At 45.6% G+C, this 19,431-nt stretch overlaps 1 protein-coding gene across 1 annotated transcript; it reads right to left on the reverse strand.

Annotated features, from left to right (window-relative positions):
• Positions 1-4,756: 4,756 nt before the first annotated feature.
• Positions 4,757-18,597, reverse strand: LYSMD3 (LysM domain containing 3). Its single transcript, XM_038765717.1, has 3 exons — positions 18,551-18,597; positions 8,777-9,048; positions 4,757-8,146 (listed from the first exon to the last, which is right to left on the reverse strand). Exons 2-3 carry the CDS (start codon positions 9,038-9,040, stop codon positions 7,490-7,492), a joined length of 921 nt encoding a protein of 306 aa, XP_038621645.1. The 5' UTR covers positions 9,041-9,048; positions 18,551-18,597; the 3' UTR covers positions 4,757-7,489.
• Between the last annotated feature and the right edge of the window lie 834 nt (positions 18,598-19,431).

Here is a 19,431-nt window from a genome sequence, read left to right on the forward strand (position 1 = left end):
ATCGATCAGTAGTACTGAATGCATATGGGAAGCAGTGTGGCTCAGTGGAAAGAGCCCGGGCTTGAGAGTCAGAGGTCATGGGTTCTAATCCCGGCTCCACTGCTTGTCAGCTGTGTGACTTTGGTTAAGTCTCTTCACTTCTCTGGGCCAGTTCCCTCATCTGTAAAATGGGGATTAAGACTTTGAGCCCCAAGTCATTACCTTGTATCTACCCCAGTGCTTAAAACAATGCTTGGCACATAGTAAGCGCTTAACAAGTGCCATCATTGCTATTATTATACTGTGTGCAGAGCACTGTAGGAAGCACCTGAGTGAGTAAAGTAAGGAGATACGATCCCTGCCCTCAAAGGGTTTATGCTGTATCGGGAGGAGCCGACAGAGAATATGAGCTGAGGAGAAGAAAAATTAATAGGAAAAATTCTCCTAGAGGGGTGGTGAGTTCAGAAGGGTTTTGAAGCTCTCATCTGGTGGATTTGAAGGAAGGACTATTTATTGCTCTATATAAAAGTTCACCAACTGGCATGTCCTGCTGCAGTAAGAAATATCTAGGGCAAAACTTCATTAATTGTTGCCAGTGGCTATGTCTTGGCTTTTGCCGTCGAGTCGTCAACTATCCATAGCAACGCCATGGACACATCTCTCCCAGAACATCCCACCTCCTTCTGTAATTGTTCCGGTAGTGTATCCACAGAGTCTTCTTAGGAAAAATATGGAAGTGGTTTACTGTTGCCCCCTTCCACGCAGTAAACTTGAGTCTACCCTCGACTCTCTCCCGTGCCGCTGCTGCCCAGCAATGGTGAGTTTTGAGTTGTAGCATCATCATCATCATCAAATTGCCTTCCACTCGCTAGCCATTGCCCAAGCTAGCAGCGGAATGGACAGGCCTCTGCTTGACTCTCCTTCCTGTAGTCGAGACTTGTAGAGGACTGGAAACTCTCCAGGTGTGACCCTGAGAGGGAAATGGCTATGTCTATCCAGAGAAAAAAAAAAGAAAAATACCCGTTTGAAACATTTTCAGCCTCAGGTTTAACACCACAAATGCAGAATTTAGGGACAGCTGCTCTAGCTGTGAAAACAAATCAGCAGGTAGGGTGTTTTCTAGGAAACCGTATCCTCTGGGGAGCTCTTGATTTAGCCGCTGACTTCCCTACTTCAGACCATGAAATACTCTCAACTGAAAACATCTATGGGTGTCCATGACACGTCTATAATTTAAGTGAAGGGAGCCCCCACACATCTGTTTGAATTTGAAAAGTGAGCTCATTTCTTTATGCAGTTTAGAGAACACACCCCAAGAGGAGCTGCGTGGCCCAGTGGATAGAGCGTGGGCCTGGGTTCTAATCACAGCTCTGCCACCTACCTGCGGTGTGACCTTGGACAAGTCACTTAACTTGAATGAGACAGTGAACCCTGTGTGGGACAACTTGATTAGCTTACATCTATTCTAGCTCTTAGTATAGCACCTGAAACACAGTAAGTGCTTAACTTAATGCTATTTTTAAAAGTCTGGCCCTGCTGCCTTGATTTCTTTCTCCGGGAACAATATCTCTTTCCTGTGGGGCTTCACGCTGGAAGCCTCTCCTCCCTGAGGACCTTCTCCATCCTCCCGCACCCTGAACCCCCTGACCTGGTAAAGCTCAAAGCTGCTGCGGAGCCCCCCGGTACACCCCTCAAAGATGGGAGGATGGAAAAGACATGCACGAGAAAAACCAAGCAAAAACTAATGGAACCAGTGCTCAGAGGAAAGGGCACCAATAGGAAATCCAAAGGCAGTGGAAGAAAATAGACCAGAAGATGCAGCCAAGTGACATTAGGGCCTAATCACATGGCCAGTGTCTGGACCCTAATTGTGTATCGGTTGTTACTTATTAGCATACATACCACTGCTGCTTCCCTGGGGTGGGGAAGAGCCAGAGAAAGATTTTAAAACAGAACTAGAGGCTGAACACCCAACTGCTTGCTCTCTTCAGGTTTCCTGCCTCAGTCCCTTCACTTCTCTGGGCCTCAGTTCTCTCCTCTGTAAAATGGGGATTGAGACTGTGAGCTCCAGCGTGGCTCAGTGGAGAGCCCTTGAGGCTTGGGAGTCAGAGGTCATGGGTTCTCATTCTGGCTCCGTCACTTGTCAGCAGTGTGACTTTGGGCAAGTCACTTAACTTCTCTGGGCCTCAGTTGGCCCATTTGTAAAATAGGAATTAAGACTGTGGGCCCCACATGGGGCAACCTGATTACCTTGTATCTCCCGTAGTGCTTAGAACAGTGCTTGGCACACAGTGCTTCACAAATACCATCATTATTATTTATAAGGATTATGTCCAACACGATTGCCTTCTAACTACCCCAGTGCTTAGTACAGTGCCCGGCAAAGAGAAAGTGCTTAAATACCATAATTATTATTCTATGTCTCATTCCCTTCTTATCGCTGGTACATTCTGGAACCCAAAGCTGTGACTTCCAATGTTGCAGGGGGGACCATCAGGCCTATATGCATACTGTGACCATGCTTCCATTTGTGATTCGTCACTTGGCTCCTGGAAAGTCATTCGTTCAATCGTATTTATTAAGGGCTATGTGCAGAGCATTGTACTAAGCACTTGGGAAAGTACAGAACAACAATAAACAGTGACATTCCCTGCCCACAACGTGCTCACAGTCCAGAGGGGGGGAGACAGACATCAATACAAATAAATTACAGATATGTACATAAGTGTGGGGCTGGGAACTGGGGGGAAGAGCAAAGGTAGCAAATCAGGGCGACAAGGGAGTGGGAGATGAGGAAAAGTGGGAATTAGGGAAGGCCTCTTGGAGGAGATATGCCTTCAATAAGGCTTTGGGAGGACACGGGGGAGAGTAATTGTCTGTCAAATTAGAGAAAGGAGGGCATTCCAGGCCAGTGGTAGGACGTGGGCCAGTGGTTGGGGGCAAGACAGGTGAGATCGGGGCACAGTGAGAAGGTTAGCACTAGAGGAGCGAGGTATGCTTGCTGGGTTGTAGAAGGAGGCAAGCGAGGTGAGGTAAGAGGGGGCAAGGTGATGGAATTGTTTGTTACAGAGGTGGATAGGCAACACTGGAGATTTCTGAGGGGTGTGACACGTGAACGATTTTGTAGAAAGATGATCCAGGCGGCACAGTGAAGTTTGGACTGGAGTGTGGAGAGACAGGAGGTTGGGAGGTCAGCAAGGAGGCTGATGCAGTAATCCAAGGCAGAATAAGATGAGTGATTGCATTAACGTGGTAGCAGCTTGGATAGAGAGGAGAGGGCGGATTTTAGTGATGCTGTGACAGGAAGACTGACAGAATTTGGTGATGGATTGAACATGTGGGTTGAATGAGACAGGAGTCAAGGATAACGCAAGGTTACAGGCTTGTGAGAGGGGAAGGATGGTGGTGCCGTCTTCAGCGATGGGAAAGTCAGGGAGAGGACAGGGTTTGGGTGGGAAAACAGTCTTTTTATGAAGCAAGGCCTGGCCTTATGTGGTGTACAACAAGCAATCCATCTAGAATTTAAGTTTCCTTCAATAGACCTTCCTAAAACAATGGTGTTTACCAAAATATGGTGTTATGAAAAGGAGCAAAGGCAATTTGGGAAGTATTCAACTGAACAGACCAGTTGTTCGGACAACATAATAAAATAGAAACTTTATTATGTTTTGCATTCAGACCTCTTAAAATGTGAAAAGTTGAAGCAGCAAAAACTTTAAAGCTTCTCTTTTTAAAGGTGTACACGCTGACAAACTTTTCTGTAATAGATACATTTTGAATTTATAGAAAATACATTATACAATAACATTTACAGCATTAGTGTGCATAAAAATATGTTTAAATAAAGCATTTTATTTAACTACTTATTTCTACTTATCATCTAAAGGTGCAATATGCACATACTTGGAAGAGAAATACTGATTTCCTGAGCAACATTATGTTGAAATTCCAAACATTAAGCACGATTCCCACCATAGTGCACCATTTATACATTTGCTTTTCTATGTGCAGCCGAATCCTGCAAAACATTTTCACTCTACCCTTGCTTTGACTTTTTTCCCCCTAATTCAGTTCATCCGACAAAGATCCGCCTTTGAAAGTAATTTAGCAAACATCGAAATAGTGGTTCAGTCCATGCAAGTACTGACACTGTCAGACCATACTTAAAAAAAGACACCAGAAAGAACAGAATGGTCCCCAAGGGAACTTCGTTTCATGCTATTGCACTGTGACAAATGAAGACTCAAAACGTAGCACTGCTTTTCACATGGGAAAAAAACAATCTACATAATTACACTTCTGATTATTTGGATCAGAATGTTGATCGCCAAAACACACACACACACACACACACACACACACACACACACACACACACACACACATATCACCTTTGAGGTCACTGACTAAAATTCAATGAAAATAATCTTACCATAAAAAAATACATTTTCTTTCCTTTGCTCTTCACCAAAAATATTATCATTGCTGTGTTAAATTTACAATTGATCTAAGAAAACAAAGTCTCCAAACCAGAATCCGTCCAACCTAAAATGTTTAGGCTGTATGCGTATATTAGAATGATAAAAAAAAAAGCCCCCTCATCACCGCCAATTCTCTTAGTATTTTGGACCCACTATTAACTATCATTTTATCAGTGCTTTAAACAATTATGTTAAGGAAGCTCCATTTCCAGATTAGAATGCTTGGTCCCTCTTTTAGACTGTGAGCCCACTGTTGGGTAGGGACTGTCTCTATATGTTGCCAATTTGTACTTCCCAAGCGCTTAGTACAGTGCTCTGCACATAGTAAGCGCTCAATAAATACGATTGATGATGATGATGATATATAAGGCATACATGAAAAATGTCTAGCACTTCAAATTTGTGCTCAATTTACCTTCCTCAGAAACTAACAAGTTCTGCAAAAAAGGGCTAAACTGTCCTTCCTTTCAAGTATGTTTCAAACGGCCAAATGAAGAGGACGTCGAAAAGCTTTCCTATCAGAGATTGCGCAGATTCTAATTTCCTGGTACCACTTCCCACTGGCAAAAAGCAATGATCGCTTCTTCTAGAATCTCACAAATGTTTCGGCAGAGCCACTTCTTCACATGACTGCCACCCCCCCCCGCCCAACTACCAAATTAAGGATGAGCCTGACTCAAGCCTTCTTCATCAAATGATTTCCCCCTCCTAGTTTACAACTCTAACTTCTGCAGCAGGTCAATACTCCATAATTTAGGACTAGTTTAATACTGTGCTCGATTCTCCCAGTGCCTAAAATTGCTACCTGGGATCTGCCCGGGAGGCCAGCTGGGGACTGAAGTCTTTCAGACTCTGCCTGGGGCGTTTGCAGCAGCAATGCGTTCGACAGCCGCCTTAGTGTTTCTGCCAAAGATACCGTACAGATCTACAAAGCAGAGCTAAAAAGGAAATCTAGGCATTAGAAGTAGGCTCAATAATAGATTGCCTTCTCTTCAAGCTCTCCTTAGCACAAACATCAGTCAGGATTCAGAAACTAGAAAGTGCCATTTATAATTACACAGGCATTCAGCTAGACTAAATGGACAGTTGCTCATTTCTCTGATTTTTATCAGTCAAAACATTAACTATTAACACTTTCTGGTAACCTGTCAAAGATCATCAAGGGATAGGAGTTTCCTCCCCTCCCTTCCATTTACGAAAGGGCTGGTTTTGTTCCTAAAAATACATCATCTAATCTCTGCTGGGCAAGTTTACTCACCTGTCACATTACAGACGGAGTGGAGCTGAAATCCTCCACTCGCTTTACCACCGTGTGGGAAATAACGTGCAGACTGAGTCGATGATTTACACCTCGCGTTAAAACACACCAACCGTAATGACACGTTAAAAAAGCAAACCCCAAGCTTTACCACCGTGTGGGAAATAACGTGCAGACTGAGTCGATGATTTACACCTTGCGTTAAAACACACCAACCGTAATGACACGTTAAAAAAGCAAACCCCAAACTCCACAACAGCTACCTCCTATTGCAGCACCCCTTCTGTTTCGGTTTCCTCACAAAAAGGAGAGATCAAGGCGTTTCGTTTCATCCGCCTGCAACCCAGAGGCAGATTGCAGCTGGTCTAGGAACATTTAAAGGCAAGCAAGCTCCTCAGACCTGATCACAGGAAGCATCAACCCAAGCAGGTCTTGCACAGCTCTCTGCTCACCAACTCCCAGGACACGCTACTACTCTAACAGACTACTCTCTACAACTACTCACTCCTCAAGCTTACTCACCCAAGGGTGTGAGAGTCCCTTGGTTTAAAAAAAAAAAATCAATAAAGACCAATGAGATCCCCACCCTCTGGATCTCTATTCGGCCTGCTGATACAAGCACAAATCACCCTGTTTAACCTGATTCCGCTTAGTCAACAATCTTGGGCAACACACGATACTACACAATAAAACCAACACTGGCTGAAATCTGGTGGGGGGTGGGGAGGGGTCAGTTTTTAACGCTTGGGAAACCTAAGACCCTCTAAAGGGATATTTCTGATTCAAAAAATAAAAATAAAATCAACACGTCACTACTGAGTAATATTTAATTGAGGCATCACATTTCATTAAGGCTTGTTACCACATGTGGTGCAACGACGATTTATCATGGTCTGTTGCAAAATATTTCCCGTGCAATAGCACCTTATATAGATGAAGCACCTGTCTGCTCAAAACCTCGAAGCGCTTACAGATCCGAAGCGAGAAGAATCGCTTTACAGTCGGAGACACTGAAGCATAAAAGTTGCGACCTTGTCTGGGCTGCAAAGATTTCACACCTCCCAACTCAACCCAGGGCTCTAACCTCTACACCACAGCAACTTCTTTTAGTAAAAGAACTCCTCTGTCACGAAATATGACGTTCACGGGCGACTTAGCAAACATTTCAGTTTTCTCCCCCAATCTATTAGGTTACACATGTCAATTGTGATTTCAAAAAATTAGATATTTTCAGATCCTAATCAGAGTGCAATATCACCAAACGCTTCTAGACTAGAACTACGTTCATTTTTTTAAATCAACCAACCATCACAAAGAATAGATTCCAGGATAATGAATTTCAGTGCTCTCCACGGTAATCAGTGAGCTGTTCTCGGTGCGTACATCGAATACTACCATTTAATAACCTGAACGTCAATGCCTTAAATTAAAAAAAAAAACTACTTAGGAAAATAAAGATTCACAGAAGCCAGCTATCATTAAATAAGAAAAAGGGTGCAAATTGAGAACTTTCTATGTCTATTTAAATCCTTTTGGGGGGCAAAACAGTACTGTTAGCCAAAACGCCGGCTAGGCGATCTGTCCACGGACTACAATTAACAGAAAACCTAGCCAGCCTCACATATGATCCACGGGTAAATGGCTCAAACAAACAAAGAGACTAAAAATTAACGTCTGCATCCTTAACAAACAGAAATACTGTCCTTAGAGTGACAAAACGGTTGCACGTGTCAGGCCAATTTGCTGCACTCCAGATGCACGCAACCAAATGCTACGTTACATGCTGGCTTGCAGCAGGGGCTTGGGCATTTCGAGCCGGGGGCTTAGGGTCCGGCCGGCCAGCGTGCGACCCTCGGGTCACTGCGGGTCCATTTCCCGCTTCTCTCTGTGGCGATGGCGGGGTGACTCCCGAATGCGACGGCGAAGATTCAACTGTTGAATGGTGGCTAACGTCCACTTTCACCAAGACCTCATAGTAGAGCAGGTAGAAAACCGGCGTGACGATGCCCACTATCAACATTATCACCACCGCCGTCCACCAGCCTATCCCCCAGTCTGCGCCGTAATAGGGGTCTTTCCGCCGGACGCTTTTGCCTTCAGGTTCGAAACACACCTGTTGGGTGGCCAAGGCGGACACCACTTCGTTGAGGTTCTCCTTCTTGGTGTCCGTGCACCGGACTATCTGTTCGATGTCCCGGTCGACTTCTTGGAGAAAGCCGCCGGCAGTCTCATTAGGAGAGGGAGGGTCGGACGCTGGCGCGGCGTCCTGCGGCCCGGGGGCAGCTGCAGGGTGTAAAGGCGGCCGTCCTTTGGGAGAGTAGTGCGTTTCAGTCAACACGCTGAACTTCTTCACCGGAATCTTGACGGACCGCAGAGCGAAAAAGTCCTGATCGCTGATAAGATTGTTCACCCTTTTGATATCTGCTACCTGAAAAACAATAAACTTCAGTGACGGGACCAACTACAGGCCAGATCTACAGAAACACACGACACGACACTTCACAAAAGTACTCTAAAGCGATCTTTCTGAAAAGTTGAAAAAGAAATGTACCCCTTATCTTGGAACAATTTCCCCCTTAATACTGTTCTGTTTCCACTGCTTCAGAGTAAGCAAAAAAGGACATTTTCCTCCTCAGTCTAGGCATCGAACTGTAGAAAACTAAATAGTGGAATTTATTGGGATTTTCTAGTAAAAACTTTGGGCTTAAATTCCATATTTGAGTGGAGTCCTTACTGTATCCCCAAAATTGTTTGTGCTCTGAGGAGGGCCAGTATGTATCTCCTGGGCACAAGAAAAACTACTTCAGCATCATTAATAAGTAAACTTTTAAAATTGAGTACTAACTCTTAGGAAAGGATACAGGAGTTCAGAGTTGAATTTCCTGCTCCTATGGATTTACAATGGACACACTAACCTGGATTGCAAGCATAATTTGGCAAGTGTCAATGCTGCACATAAATCATTTACAATTTAAGAGACTGAGATTAAGGGAGCGTGGTGAAATCCGGATATTTTTTATAATGCATTAGCTAGAGAGAAAATAAAAAGCAAACTTACTGAGCAGCAATACTGAAGGGCTATTGCAATTAGAGTGTCTCCCTCCTGAATATCCTTTGTTAATAATACGATATCATCGCATCTATCCCTTGATGAACTCCTCCGGTTTTTCTCTCTTCCCCTCGGTCGCAGCTCATACACCTCGCCATCTTCTTCTGAGATATCCGGGTCCGCGTTATTCCCGAACGGATACATGTGGCTGTTCCCCACAGGCTGGACTGCCGCGCCATGAAAACTCCGGCTCTGACTCCTCCCAGCCATCATCTTAAACTCTACAAAAGGCAGAAAAGTGGGGTCTGACACGTTCACAAAAGTCACAACTTAAAAGCTGTGGTTTGGCCTAACTTGTAACCACTTTAAAGAACAATCATTAACTGCTTTCATCCGTACTCACGTTTGGTGAAGTGAAGACCGTCTGCCAATATTCTGATAATCAAGTTGGCAACAAAATGATTCCCCCACCATAGTGTGTTTAGGGAGGAAAAAAAGTACGAGTTTTCTTGACATAGTGTTTTACACCACAAACTAATGGGTTTACTCTCCTCCCAGACATATCAATAAGCTTCATTTTTCTGCACTTAAATAATGGTATTTGTGATGTGTTTACTATGTGCTGAGTACTCTGGTAGAGTCAACTGGACACAGTCCCTGTCCCACATGGGGCTCACTGTCTAAGGACGGAGGGAAAAATGACACCTTATCCCTGTGTTTACGGGTGAGGAAACTGAAGCACAGAGAAGTCAGGTGACTTACCCAAGATCACCCAGCAGACAGGTGGCAGAGCTGGAATTAGAACTCGGGTCCTCAAACTCCTAGTTTTTTCCTCTTTCCAATGGGCCATGCTGCTTCTCTAAAATAGCCCACCTCTTGGTAGCCCACATCAGTTCTCCACAAAACTAGTTCCTCTGAACAGTAACCCGTGAGAACATTATAAGAATACAAAACTAGTTCTCCTGGGCATTCGTTTCACACAAAAATAGTTCCCTCGCATATCATCATCATCAATCGTATTTATTGAGCGCTTACTATGTGCAGAGCACCGTACTAAGCGCTTGGGAAGTACAAATTGGCAACATCTAGAGACAGTCCCTACCCAACAGTGGGCTCACAGTCTAAAAGGGGGAGACAGAGAACAAAACCAAACATACTAACAAAATAAAATAAATATCTCAAAATACCATTAGGACTGCACGACTGATTTGGCACTGGCCGGGGAGGGGAAGACGGGAGGTGACGGGCATGCAGAGCTAACCCCGGTTTCCTCGGTGCAGTACGGTTCAAAGTCCATCAATCAATGGTATTTATTGAGCACCGACTACGGGGCAGAACACGAGCCCTCAGACGACAAATGGTGGGTCCATACGAACCCCCCAACCTTCATCTCTCAAACTGGCTTCCAGCTCCCAGTTCTAGTTCCAAACTGGCTCTGGGAGCATGCGCCATCCCGACTCACACTGTCAGCTCTCCAGCAGCTAAGTCACAGGGGTGTAGGTAAGCTCTGACGGTCCAACACAACACGTACACAACTCATCTGGTGAGCAGGACCTTGAAGGCGTGAATGTTGAGCCAAATGGAGGATGGGTTTCCATCCCATTCTACTGGCTTGGACCCCAGGGCCCCATTGTCCAGCGAGGGCTCCCCGGCTGCTTCCACAGGTTAACTGGGGAAGATGCTTGGCTCGACTACAGAATAAGACGGTAAGGGTGGTAGCAGAGCTGAAGACAGAAAACACAATTTCCTTAGAGGAAGACCCCTGGATCCCCTTGCTTGAGTTCCAGCACGATGCTGTAGCTAAAGTGTCTGTGGGGGCGGGAGGGAGGAAGGGTCCCAGTGACGCTCCCTAAATGAGTAAAAGAGCGCAATACGGTTAGGGAAAAAACCAGGAAGGGATCATCTTCTTCAAGGTATATTCAAGTCCTTATTTCAATTCTTAAAATCAATCCAAGGTATAGGGATACCAACGTAATAATATGGTATTTATTAATCATGCATGTGCCAAGCATTCTGTTAACTATTGGGATAGATAAGATAATCAGATCGGACAGTGTATCTCTCTCGAAAGGGGTTTACAACCGAAGAGGTTGGCAGATCAAATATCTATTTTACAGATGAGGAAACAGGCCCAGAGAGGTCAAGTGATATGCCTATTGCACAGCAGGCCAGTGGCAGATTAGGGTCTAGAATCCAACTCAGTCTTCTTTTCTGTTCCACTAGGCTACTTGAAATGATTAAGACATCTTGAAATTTGATGCAGAACCAACTTCATAATGGTAGACCCTTCCAGATTGAAACAACTTAAGTTCTGTATCAACTGTTTGCATTTTCCCCCCACCTGCGATTTACTTTAATGTCTGCCTCCCCCTCTAAACTGTACTGTACGTAGCTTTCTTCTAAGCTACAAAAGAGCTTGGTAGACACGTTCCCTGCCCACAAGGAGCTTACAGCCTGCACAAAGTCAGCGCTCAACAAATACCAGTGATGGACCTATCCGAGGATCACCGTTCTCTTAACGGTAAACTCGTACTCGATGGTATCTACAGAATGCTTAATTCTCCCAAGATGAAATTCTAATAATAATTCTAATACAGTTTCACTAAATATCGAGGCTTGAAAATATGGGACTTCTTTGCAGGGTCCTTTTCACAGTTTTGTGTAACAACTCATAATAGCCTCACCTCAAAACAAGGAACTAAATGAAATGTAGGTCAGTATCTAGAAAGCCGAAAGTAACAAATAACAAAAATCAGAAGAGCGTGGAGAACATACCTCTATGCTCTTTTTAGTTTTCTAGAGTCATTTAGTCTTCCAAAAAGTGGTTCAAAGGCAGTGATTAGACGCCTGCCCGCCAGGTTGCTGGGGCAGATCAGGCAGAAAGAGGCACAACTTAGCAACATTCAAAGTATAGAGCTGGGCATGACAGTTTGGACCAACGGTGGCTCCGCCTGGAGCCTCGAGGACCTGGGGGATTCATTCCCTCCTTGCTGTAATCATCATTTATGGAGTGCTTACTGTGCAGAATGCTGTATCAAGCACGTGAGAGAGTGCAAGAGGTAAAGGGCTGACAATCTGCATTTTTGGACATTATTATCTAAAGGAGACAGACAGGAAACCTAGCTGGAAAGAAGGATGTGACTAAAAAACAACAAAAAAAAATGTTTCCAACACCACCTTCCAGGATTCTTGTCTCCATAACAAGAATTCAGGTCTTTAGAAAAGCAGCGTGGCTCAGTGGAAAGAGCCCGGGCTTTGGAGTCAGAGGTCGTGGGTTCAAATCCCGGCTCCGCCAACTGTCAGCTGTGTGACTTTGGGCAAGCCGCTTAACTTCTCTGGGCCTCAGTTCCCTCATCTGGAAAATGGGGATGAAGACTGTGAGCCCCCCGTGGGACAACCTGATCACCTTGTAACCTCCCCAGCGCTTAGAACAGTGCATTGCACGTAGTAAGCGCTTAATAAATGCCATTATAGAAAGTTTACGCATTGTATTTTAGTCTCATGGTTTAAACAGCTCAGACGTAGTGTTCCAGTCTCAATTATGTCTGTTCCACCGTGTTCCATTGGGTAATTACGTCCCTCTAAACTGGGGTGAATTAGTCAGCAATGACAAAACCAAACCAGCTATGTTTACCGGGCAGCCCCTGAATGTCACAATGTCTTCTACAAGTAGGTACACGGATGCTCCGCAATGTTAAGGAAGGACGGGAATACCAGGGGAGATCGACAGTCACCCACGCTACTACAAACTTCCTTTTCCGCCAGATACGGATCCAGCTACGACCAAGAGGGACACTGCGGGGTCTGGAGTTCACCTCTCCCCTGTCTTTCTCACCCTCTGGCAGAGAAGCCCCCAAATTACTGGTCTGGGGTGGGAGGAGGAGGCAACAGGAGGGAGACTCCAGGGCCCGAGTAACTCACCAGAGGGATAATATGCTTGGATGAGATCACCTGGGGCTGGTTGACAATGTTGGAGCCCGGCCTTGGGAATTCCCTGCCTCGATGATTAACGCTCCTGCTCAGTGACTCTTGGGGCAAGGCCACCTACCCGATGGGAACAACACACGGTTAACTCCTTATGGGCAGGGAATAATAATAATAATGTTGGCATTTATTAAGCGCTGTTCTAAGTGCTTGGGGGGATACAGAGCCATCAGGTTGTCCCACGTGGGGCTCACAGTCTTAATCCCCATTTTACAGATGAGGGAACTGAGGCTCAGAGAAGTTAAGTGACTTGCCCAAGGTCACACGGCAGACATGTGGCGGAGCCGGGATTCGAACCCATGACCTCGGACTCCAAAGCCCGTGCTCTTTTCTCTCGGTCTCTCTCATTTAATAATAATAATGATGATAGCATTTGTTAAGCGCTTACTATGTGTCTCCCCCTCGTCCCCCTCTCCATCCCCCCCATCTTACCTCCTTCCCCTCCCCACAGCACCTGTATATATGTATATATGTTTGTACATATTTATTACTCTATTTATTTATTTATTTTACTTGTACATATCTATTCTATTTATTTTATTTTGTTAGTATGTTTGGTTTTGTTCTCTGTCTCCCCCTTTTAGACTGTGAGCCCGCTGTTGGGTAGGGACTGTCTCTATATGTGGCCAACTTGTACTTCCCAAGCGCTTAGTACAGTGCTCTGCACACAGTAAGCGCTCAATAAATACGATTGATTGATTGACTGATTTCCACTGAGCCACGCTGCTTCTCTGCTGCCTTGTCCTCTCCCAAGCGCTCGTGAGCTCATTGAGGGCAGGAATTATCTCTATTGCTGTACTGTACTTTCCCAAGCGCTTCGTACAGTGCTCTGCACACGGTAAGTGCCCAATAAACAGATTAAATGAATGAATGCTCTGCACATAGTAAGCTCCCGATAAACACCACTGATGCACTGATGATAACAACGTTACTAGACGGTAAGCACAGTACTAAACGCTGGGGACTGGCACAATTAGACACAATCTCAGTCCCACACGGGGCTCACAGGTTAAGGGGGAAGGAAACCATTCCTTCATTCATTCAATCACAATGAACTAAGCGCTTGGGAGAGAACTATATAGAGAAGCAGCGTGGCTCAGTGGAAAGAGCATGGGCTTTGGAGTCAGAGGACATGGGTTCAAATCCCGGCTCTGCCACTTGTCGGCTGTGTGACTTTGGGCAAGTCACTTAACTTCTCTGAGCTTCAGTTACCTCACCTGTATAATGGGGATTAAGACTGTGAGCCCCACGTGGGACAACCTGATCACCTTGTAACCTCCCCAGCACTTAGAACAGTGCTTTGCACATAGTAAGCGCTTAATAAATGCCATTATTATTATTATTATTATATAACAACAGAGACATTCCCGCCCACAACGCACTCACAGTCTAGACCAGACTGTAAAGTCGTCATGGGCAGGGACTGTGTCTGTCTAATTTATGTTTTGTTTTTATGGTATTTTTTGAACGCTTACTCTGTGCCCGGCACTGTGCTACTAGCTGGGGTAGATAAACGCTAATACGGTTAGACGTAATAAATGCCATTATTATTATTATTATTATATAACAACAGAGACATTCCTGCCCACAACGCACTCACAGTCTAGACCAGACTGTAAAGTCATCATGGGCAGGGACCGTGTCTGTCTACTTTATGTTTTGTTTTTATGGTATTTTTTGAACGCTTACTCTGTGCCCGGCACCGTGCTACTAGCTGGGGTAGATAAACGCTAATACGGCTAGACGTAGCCTATGCCCCATGAGGGGCTCACAATCTAATAGTCCCCATTTTACAGATGAGACACAGATCAATTAAGTGACTCGCCCAAGGTCACACAGCAGACAGGTGGTGGATTCGGGATTAGAACTCGGTTCCTTCTGACGCCCAGGCCCGTGCTCTATCCACTGGGCGACGATACTGCGCTGTTGGGTAGGGACCGTCTCTAGATGCTGCCAACTTGGACTTCCCAAGCGCTTAGTACAGTACTCTGCACACAGCAAGCGCTCAGTACGATTGAATGAATGAATTGTACACATTTACTATTTTATTTATTTAGTTAATGATGTGTATCTAGCTTTATTTCTATTTATTCTGACGACTTGACACCTGTCCACATGTTTTGTTGTCTGTCTTCCCCCTTCTAGACCGTAAGCCCGTTGCTGAGTAGGGACCGTCTCTATCTGTTGCCAACTTGTACTTCCCAAGCGCTTATTACAGTGCTCTGCACACAGTAAGCGCTCAATAAATACGACTGAATGAATTGTACATATTTACTATTTTATTAATTTTCTTAATGATGTGTATCTAGCTTTATTTCTATTTATTCTGATGACACCTGTCGACGTTTTGTTGTGTGTCTCCCCCTTTTAGACTGTGAGCCCACTGTTGGGTAGGGACTGTCTCTATATATTGCCAATTTGTACTTCCCAAGCGCTTAGTACAGTGCTCTGCACATAGTAAGCGCTCAATAAATACGATTGATGATGATGATGATGATGAGCCCGCTGTTAGGGAGGACCGTCTCTAGATGTTGCCGACTTGGACTTCCCAAGCGCTTAATACAGTGCTCTGCACACAGGAAGCGCTCAATAAATACGACTGAATGAATGAATGAATCAATTGTATTTATTGAGCGCTTACTGTGCGCAGGGCACTGTACTAAGCGCTTGACAACCTGATCACCTTGTAACCTCCCCAGCGCTTAGAACAGTGCTTTGCACACTGTAAGCGCTTAACAAATCCCGTCATTAGGATTATTATTAATTGATTGAATGAGTACAGTGCTCTGCACATAGTAAGCGCTCAATAAATACGATTGATGATGATGAAGGAACGACTGATTGAAGGAATGAATGAATGAACAAAGAACAAAAAACGAACGAAGCGTACGAACGACGAAAGAACGAATCAATCGATCGTATTTATTGAGCGCTTACTGTATGCAGAGCACTGTACTAAGCGCTTAACAACCTGATCACCTTGTAACCTCCCCAGCGCTTAGAACAGTGCTTTGCACATCGTAGGCGCTTAACAAACCCCATCATTAGGATTATTATTAATTGATTGAATGAAGGAATGAAGGATTGAAGGGATGAATGATTGAAGGAAAGAACGAACGAAGCGTCAAAGCCAGGCCCGAACGAATGAACCTAACCTCCCCAGCGCTTAGAACAGTGATTTGAACATAGTAAGCGCTTAATAAATGCCATCATCATTATTATTATCCCAGCTCTGCCACTTGCCTGCCAGGTGAGGCACTTGACTTTTCCAGCCCTCAGTTTCCTCATCTGTAAAATGGGGATGATACCCATTTCCCCCCCCCCCTTTTACTTCGAACGCGGGCCCCATGTGGATCGACAGGGACTGTCTGACCTGATCTATCTGGTCTGTACCCCAGCGCTTAGTACAGAGTTCGGCACACAGTAAACACGTCATTATCAATCAATCAATCGCATTTATTGAGCGCTTACTGTGTGCAGAGCACTGGACTAAGCGCTTGGGAAGTCCAAGTTGGCAACATCTAGAGACGGTCCCTACCCAACAGTGGGCTCACAGTCTAAAAGGGGGAGACGGACAACAAAACCAAACATACTAACAAAATAAAATCAATCAATCAATCAATCGCTTTTATTGAGTGCTTACTGTATGCAGAGCGCTGTACTAAGCGCTTGGGAAGTCCAAGTTGGCAACGTCTAGAGACGGTCCCTACCCAACAGCGGGCTCACAGTCTAAAAGGGGGAGATGGAGAACAAAACCAAACATACTAACAAAATAAATAGAATAGATATGTACAAGTAAAATAAACAAATAAATAGAGTAATAAATATGTAGAATAGATATGTACACGTAAAATAAAAATAGAGTAATAAATATGTAGAATAGATATGTACACGTAAAATAAAGAGTAATAAATATGTAGAATAGATATGTACAAGTAAAATAAATAAAGAGTAATAAATATGTAGAATAGATATGTACAAGATAGAGTAATAAATATGTAGAATAGATATGTACACGTAAAATAGAGTAATAAATATGTAGAATAGATATGCACAAGCAAAATAAATAAATAAATAAATAGAGCAGTAACTATGTACAAACATATATATACAGGTGCTGTGGGGAAGGGAAGGAGGTAAGGCGGGGGGGGGGGGGGGACGGAGAGGGGGACGAGGGGGGGACCATTCATTCGGTCCTAACTTCTAGACTGTGAGCCCGCCGTTGGGTAGGGACCGTCTCTAGATGTTGCCAACTTGGACTTCCCAATCAATCAATCGAATTTATGGAGCGCTTACTGTGTGCAGAGCACTGGACTAAGCGCTTGGGAAGCTTCCCAAGCCCCTTCCTTCCTCTCCCCCTCGTCCCCCTCTCCATCCCCCCCATGTTACCTCCTTCCCTTCCCCACAGCACCTGTATATATGCATATATGGTTGTACATATCTATTACTCTATTTATTTATTTAACTTGTACATATCTATCCAATTTATTTTGTTAGTATGTTTGGTTTTGTTCTCTGTTTCCCCCTTTTGGACTGTGAGCCCGCTGTTGGGTAGGGACCGTCTCTATATGTTGCCAGTTTGCACTTCCCAAGCGCTTAGTCCAGTGCTCTGCACACAGTAAGCGCTCAACAAATACGATTGATGATGATGATATATGTTTGTACATATTAATTACTCTATTTATTTATTTATTTTACTTGTACAAATCTGTTCTATTTATTTTATTTTGTTAGTATGTTTGGTTTTGTTCTCTGTCTCCCCCTTTTAGACTGTGAGGCCACTGTTGGGTAGGGACCGTCTCTAGATGTTGCCAGTTTGTACTTCCCAAGCGGTTAGTACAGTGCTCTGCACATAGTAAGTGCTCAATAAATACGATTGATGACGATGATGATATATGTTTGTACATATTAATTACTCTATTTATTTATTTTACTTGTACCTATCTATCCTATTTATTTTATTTTGTCAGTATGTTTGGTTTTGTTCTCTGTCTCCCCCTTTTAGACTGTGAGGCCACTGTTGGGTAGGGACCGTCTCTAGATGTTGCCAGTTTGTACTTCCCAAGCGCTTAGTACAGTGCTCTGCACATAGTAAGCGCTCAATAAATACGATTGATGACGATGATGATATATGTTTGTACATATTAACTACTCTATTTATTTATTTTACTTGTACCTATCTATCCTATTTATTTTATTTTGTCAGTATGTTTGGTTTTGTTCTCTGTCTCCCCCTTTTAGACTGTGAGCCCACTGTTGGGTAGGGACTGTCTCTAGATGCTGCCAGTTTGTACTTCCCAAGCGCTCAGTACAGTGCTCTGCACACAGTAAGTGTTCAATAAATACGATTGATGATGATGATATATGTTTGTACATATTAATTACTCTACTTATTTATTTTACTTGTCCATATCTATCCTGTTTATTTTATTTTGTTAGTACGTTTGGTGTTGTTCTCTGTCTCCCCCTTTTAGCCTGTGAGCCCACTGTTGGGTAGGGACTGTCTCTAGATGTTGCCAATTTGTACTTCCTAAGCGCTCAGTCCAGTGCTCTGCACATAGTAAGCGCTCAATAAGTACGATTGATGATGACTGAATGAATGAACGAACGAATGAATGAATGAATGAATGAACGAACGAACGAACGAACGAAGCGTCGAAGCCAGGCCCGAACGAACGAAGCCAGGCCCGAACGAACGAACGAACGAACGCACGAAGCCAGAGCCGGCCGAACGAACGAACGAACGACGGACCGAGGCGTCTTAGGCCAGGGGCGGGTCGTCCCTCGTCTCCACCTTACCTGCCGTGTGGCGGCGGCGGCGGCGCCGGCGGGGTGCGGAGGCTCGGCCCGCCCGGCCACGGCCCGGGCCCTCTCATGGCCCAATGATCCGCCTCAGGCCCGCTCTCGCCCTGCCGCTCCCAACGCCGCCGCCACGTCCGCAAACCCCGCCTACGTCATCGCGTCGTCACGCACGGGAGGAGCGGGCGGCAGCTCGGGGCCTCGCCGACACTGCGCATGCGCGGAAGCCGGGCCTCAGCTAAGCGCTCTTTTCTCCCAACGAGGCCCCGCCGCCACTGCGCATGCGCCGGAGCTGGGCCTCGGCTAAGCGCTCATTTCACCGGAGGCCCCTCCGCCACTGCGCATGCGCCGGAGCGGGGCTTCAGCTTCGCGCTCCTCTCTCCTAACGAGGCCCCGCCGCCACTGCGCATGCGCCGGAGCGGGGCCTCGGCTAAGCGCTCTTCTCTCCTGAGGCCCCTCCGCCACTGCGCATGCGCCGGAGCGGGGCCTCGGCTAAGCGCTCTTCTCTCCTGAGGCCCCGCCGCCACTGCGCGTGCGCCGGAGCAGGGCCTCGGCTAAGCGCTCTTCTCTCCTAACGAGGCCCTGCCGCCACTGCGCATGCGCCGGAGCAGGGCCTCGGCTAAGCGCTCTTTTTTCTCCTAACGAGCCCCCGGCACCACTGCGCATGCGCCGGAGCCGGGCCTCGGCTAAGCGCTCTTCTCTCCTGAGGCCCCGCCGCCACTGCGCATGCGCCGGAGCCGGGCCTCGGCTAAGCGCTCTTTTCTACTGAGGCCCCGCCGCCACTGCGCATGCGCGGGAGCCCGGCCTCATTTATATTAATGATGATGGCATTTATTAAGCGCTTACTGTGTGCAAAGCACTGTTCTAAGCGCTGGGGAGGT

This window comes from Tachyglossus aculeatus, chromosome 23 (assembly GCF_015852505.1).
Source record: "Tachyglossus aculeatus isolate mTacAcu1 chromosome 23, mTacAcu1.pri, whole genome shotgun sequence".
NCBI lineage: Eukaryota > Metazoa > Chordata > Mammalia > Monotremata > Tachyglossidae > Tachyglossus > Tachyglossus aculeatus.

Coding starts and splice junctions, on each gene's coding strand:
- LYSMD3 (XM_038765717.1), bottom strand. CDS start 9,040: ATGATGGCTGGGAGGAGTCAGAGCCGGAGTTTTCATGGCGCGGCAGTC. Junction 8,147..8,776: donor CCCTTCAGTATTGCTGCTCA/GTAAGTTTGCTT, acceptor ATTGTTTTTCAG/GTAGCAGATATCAAAAGGGT.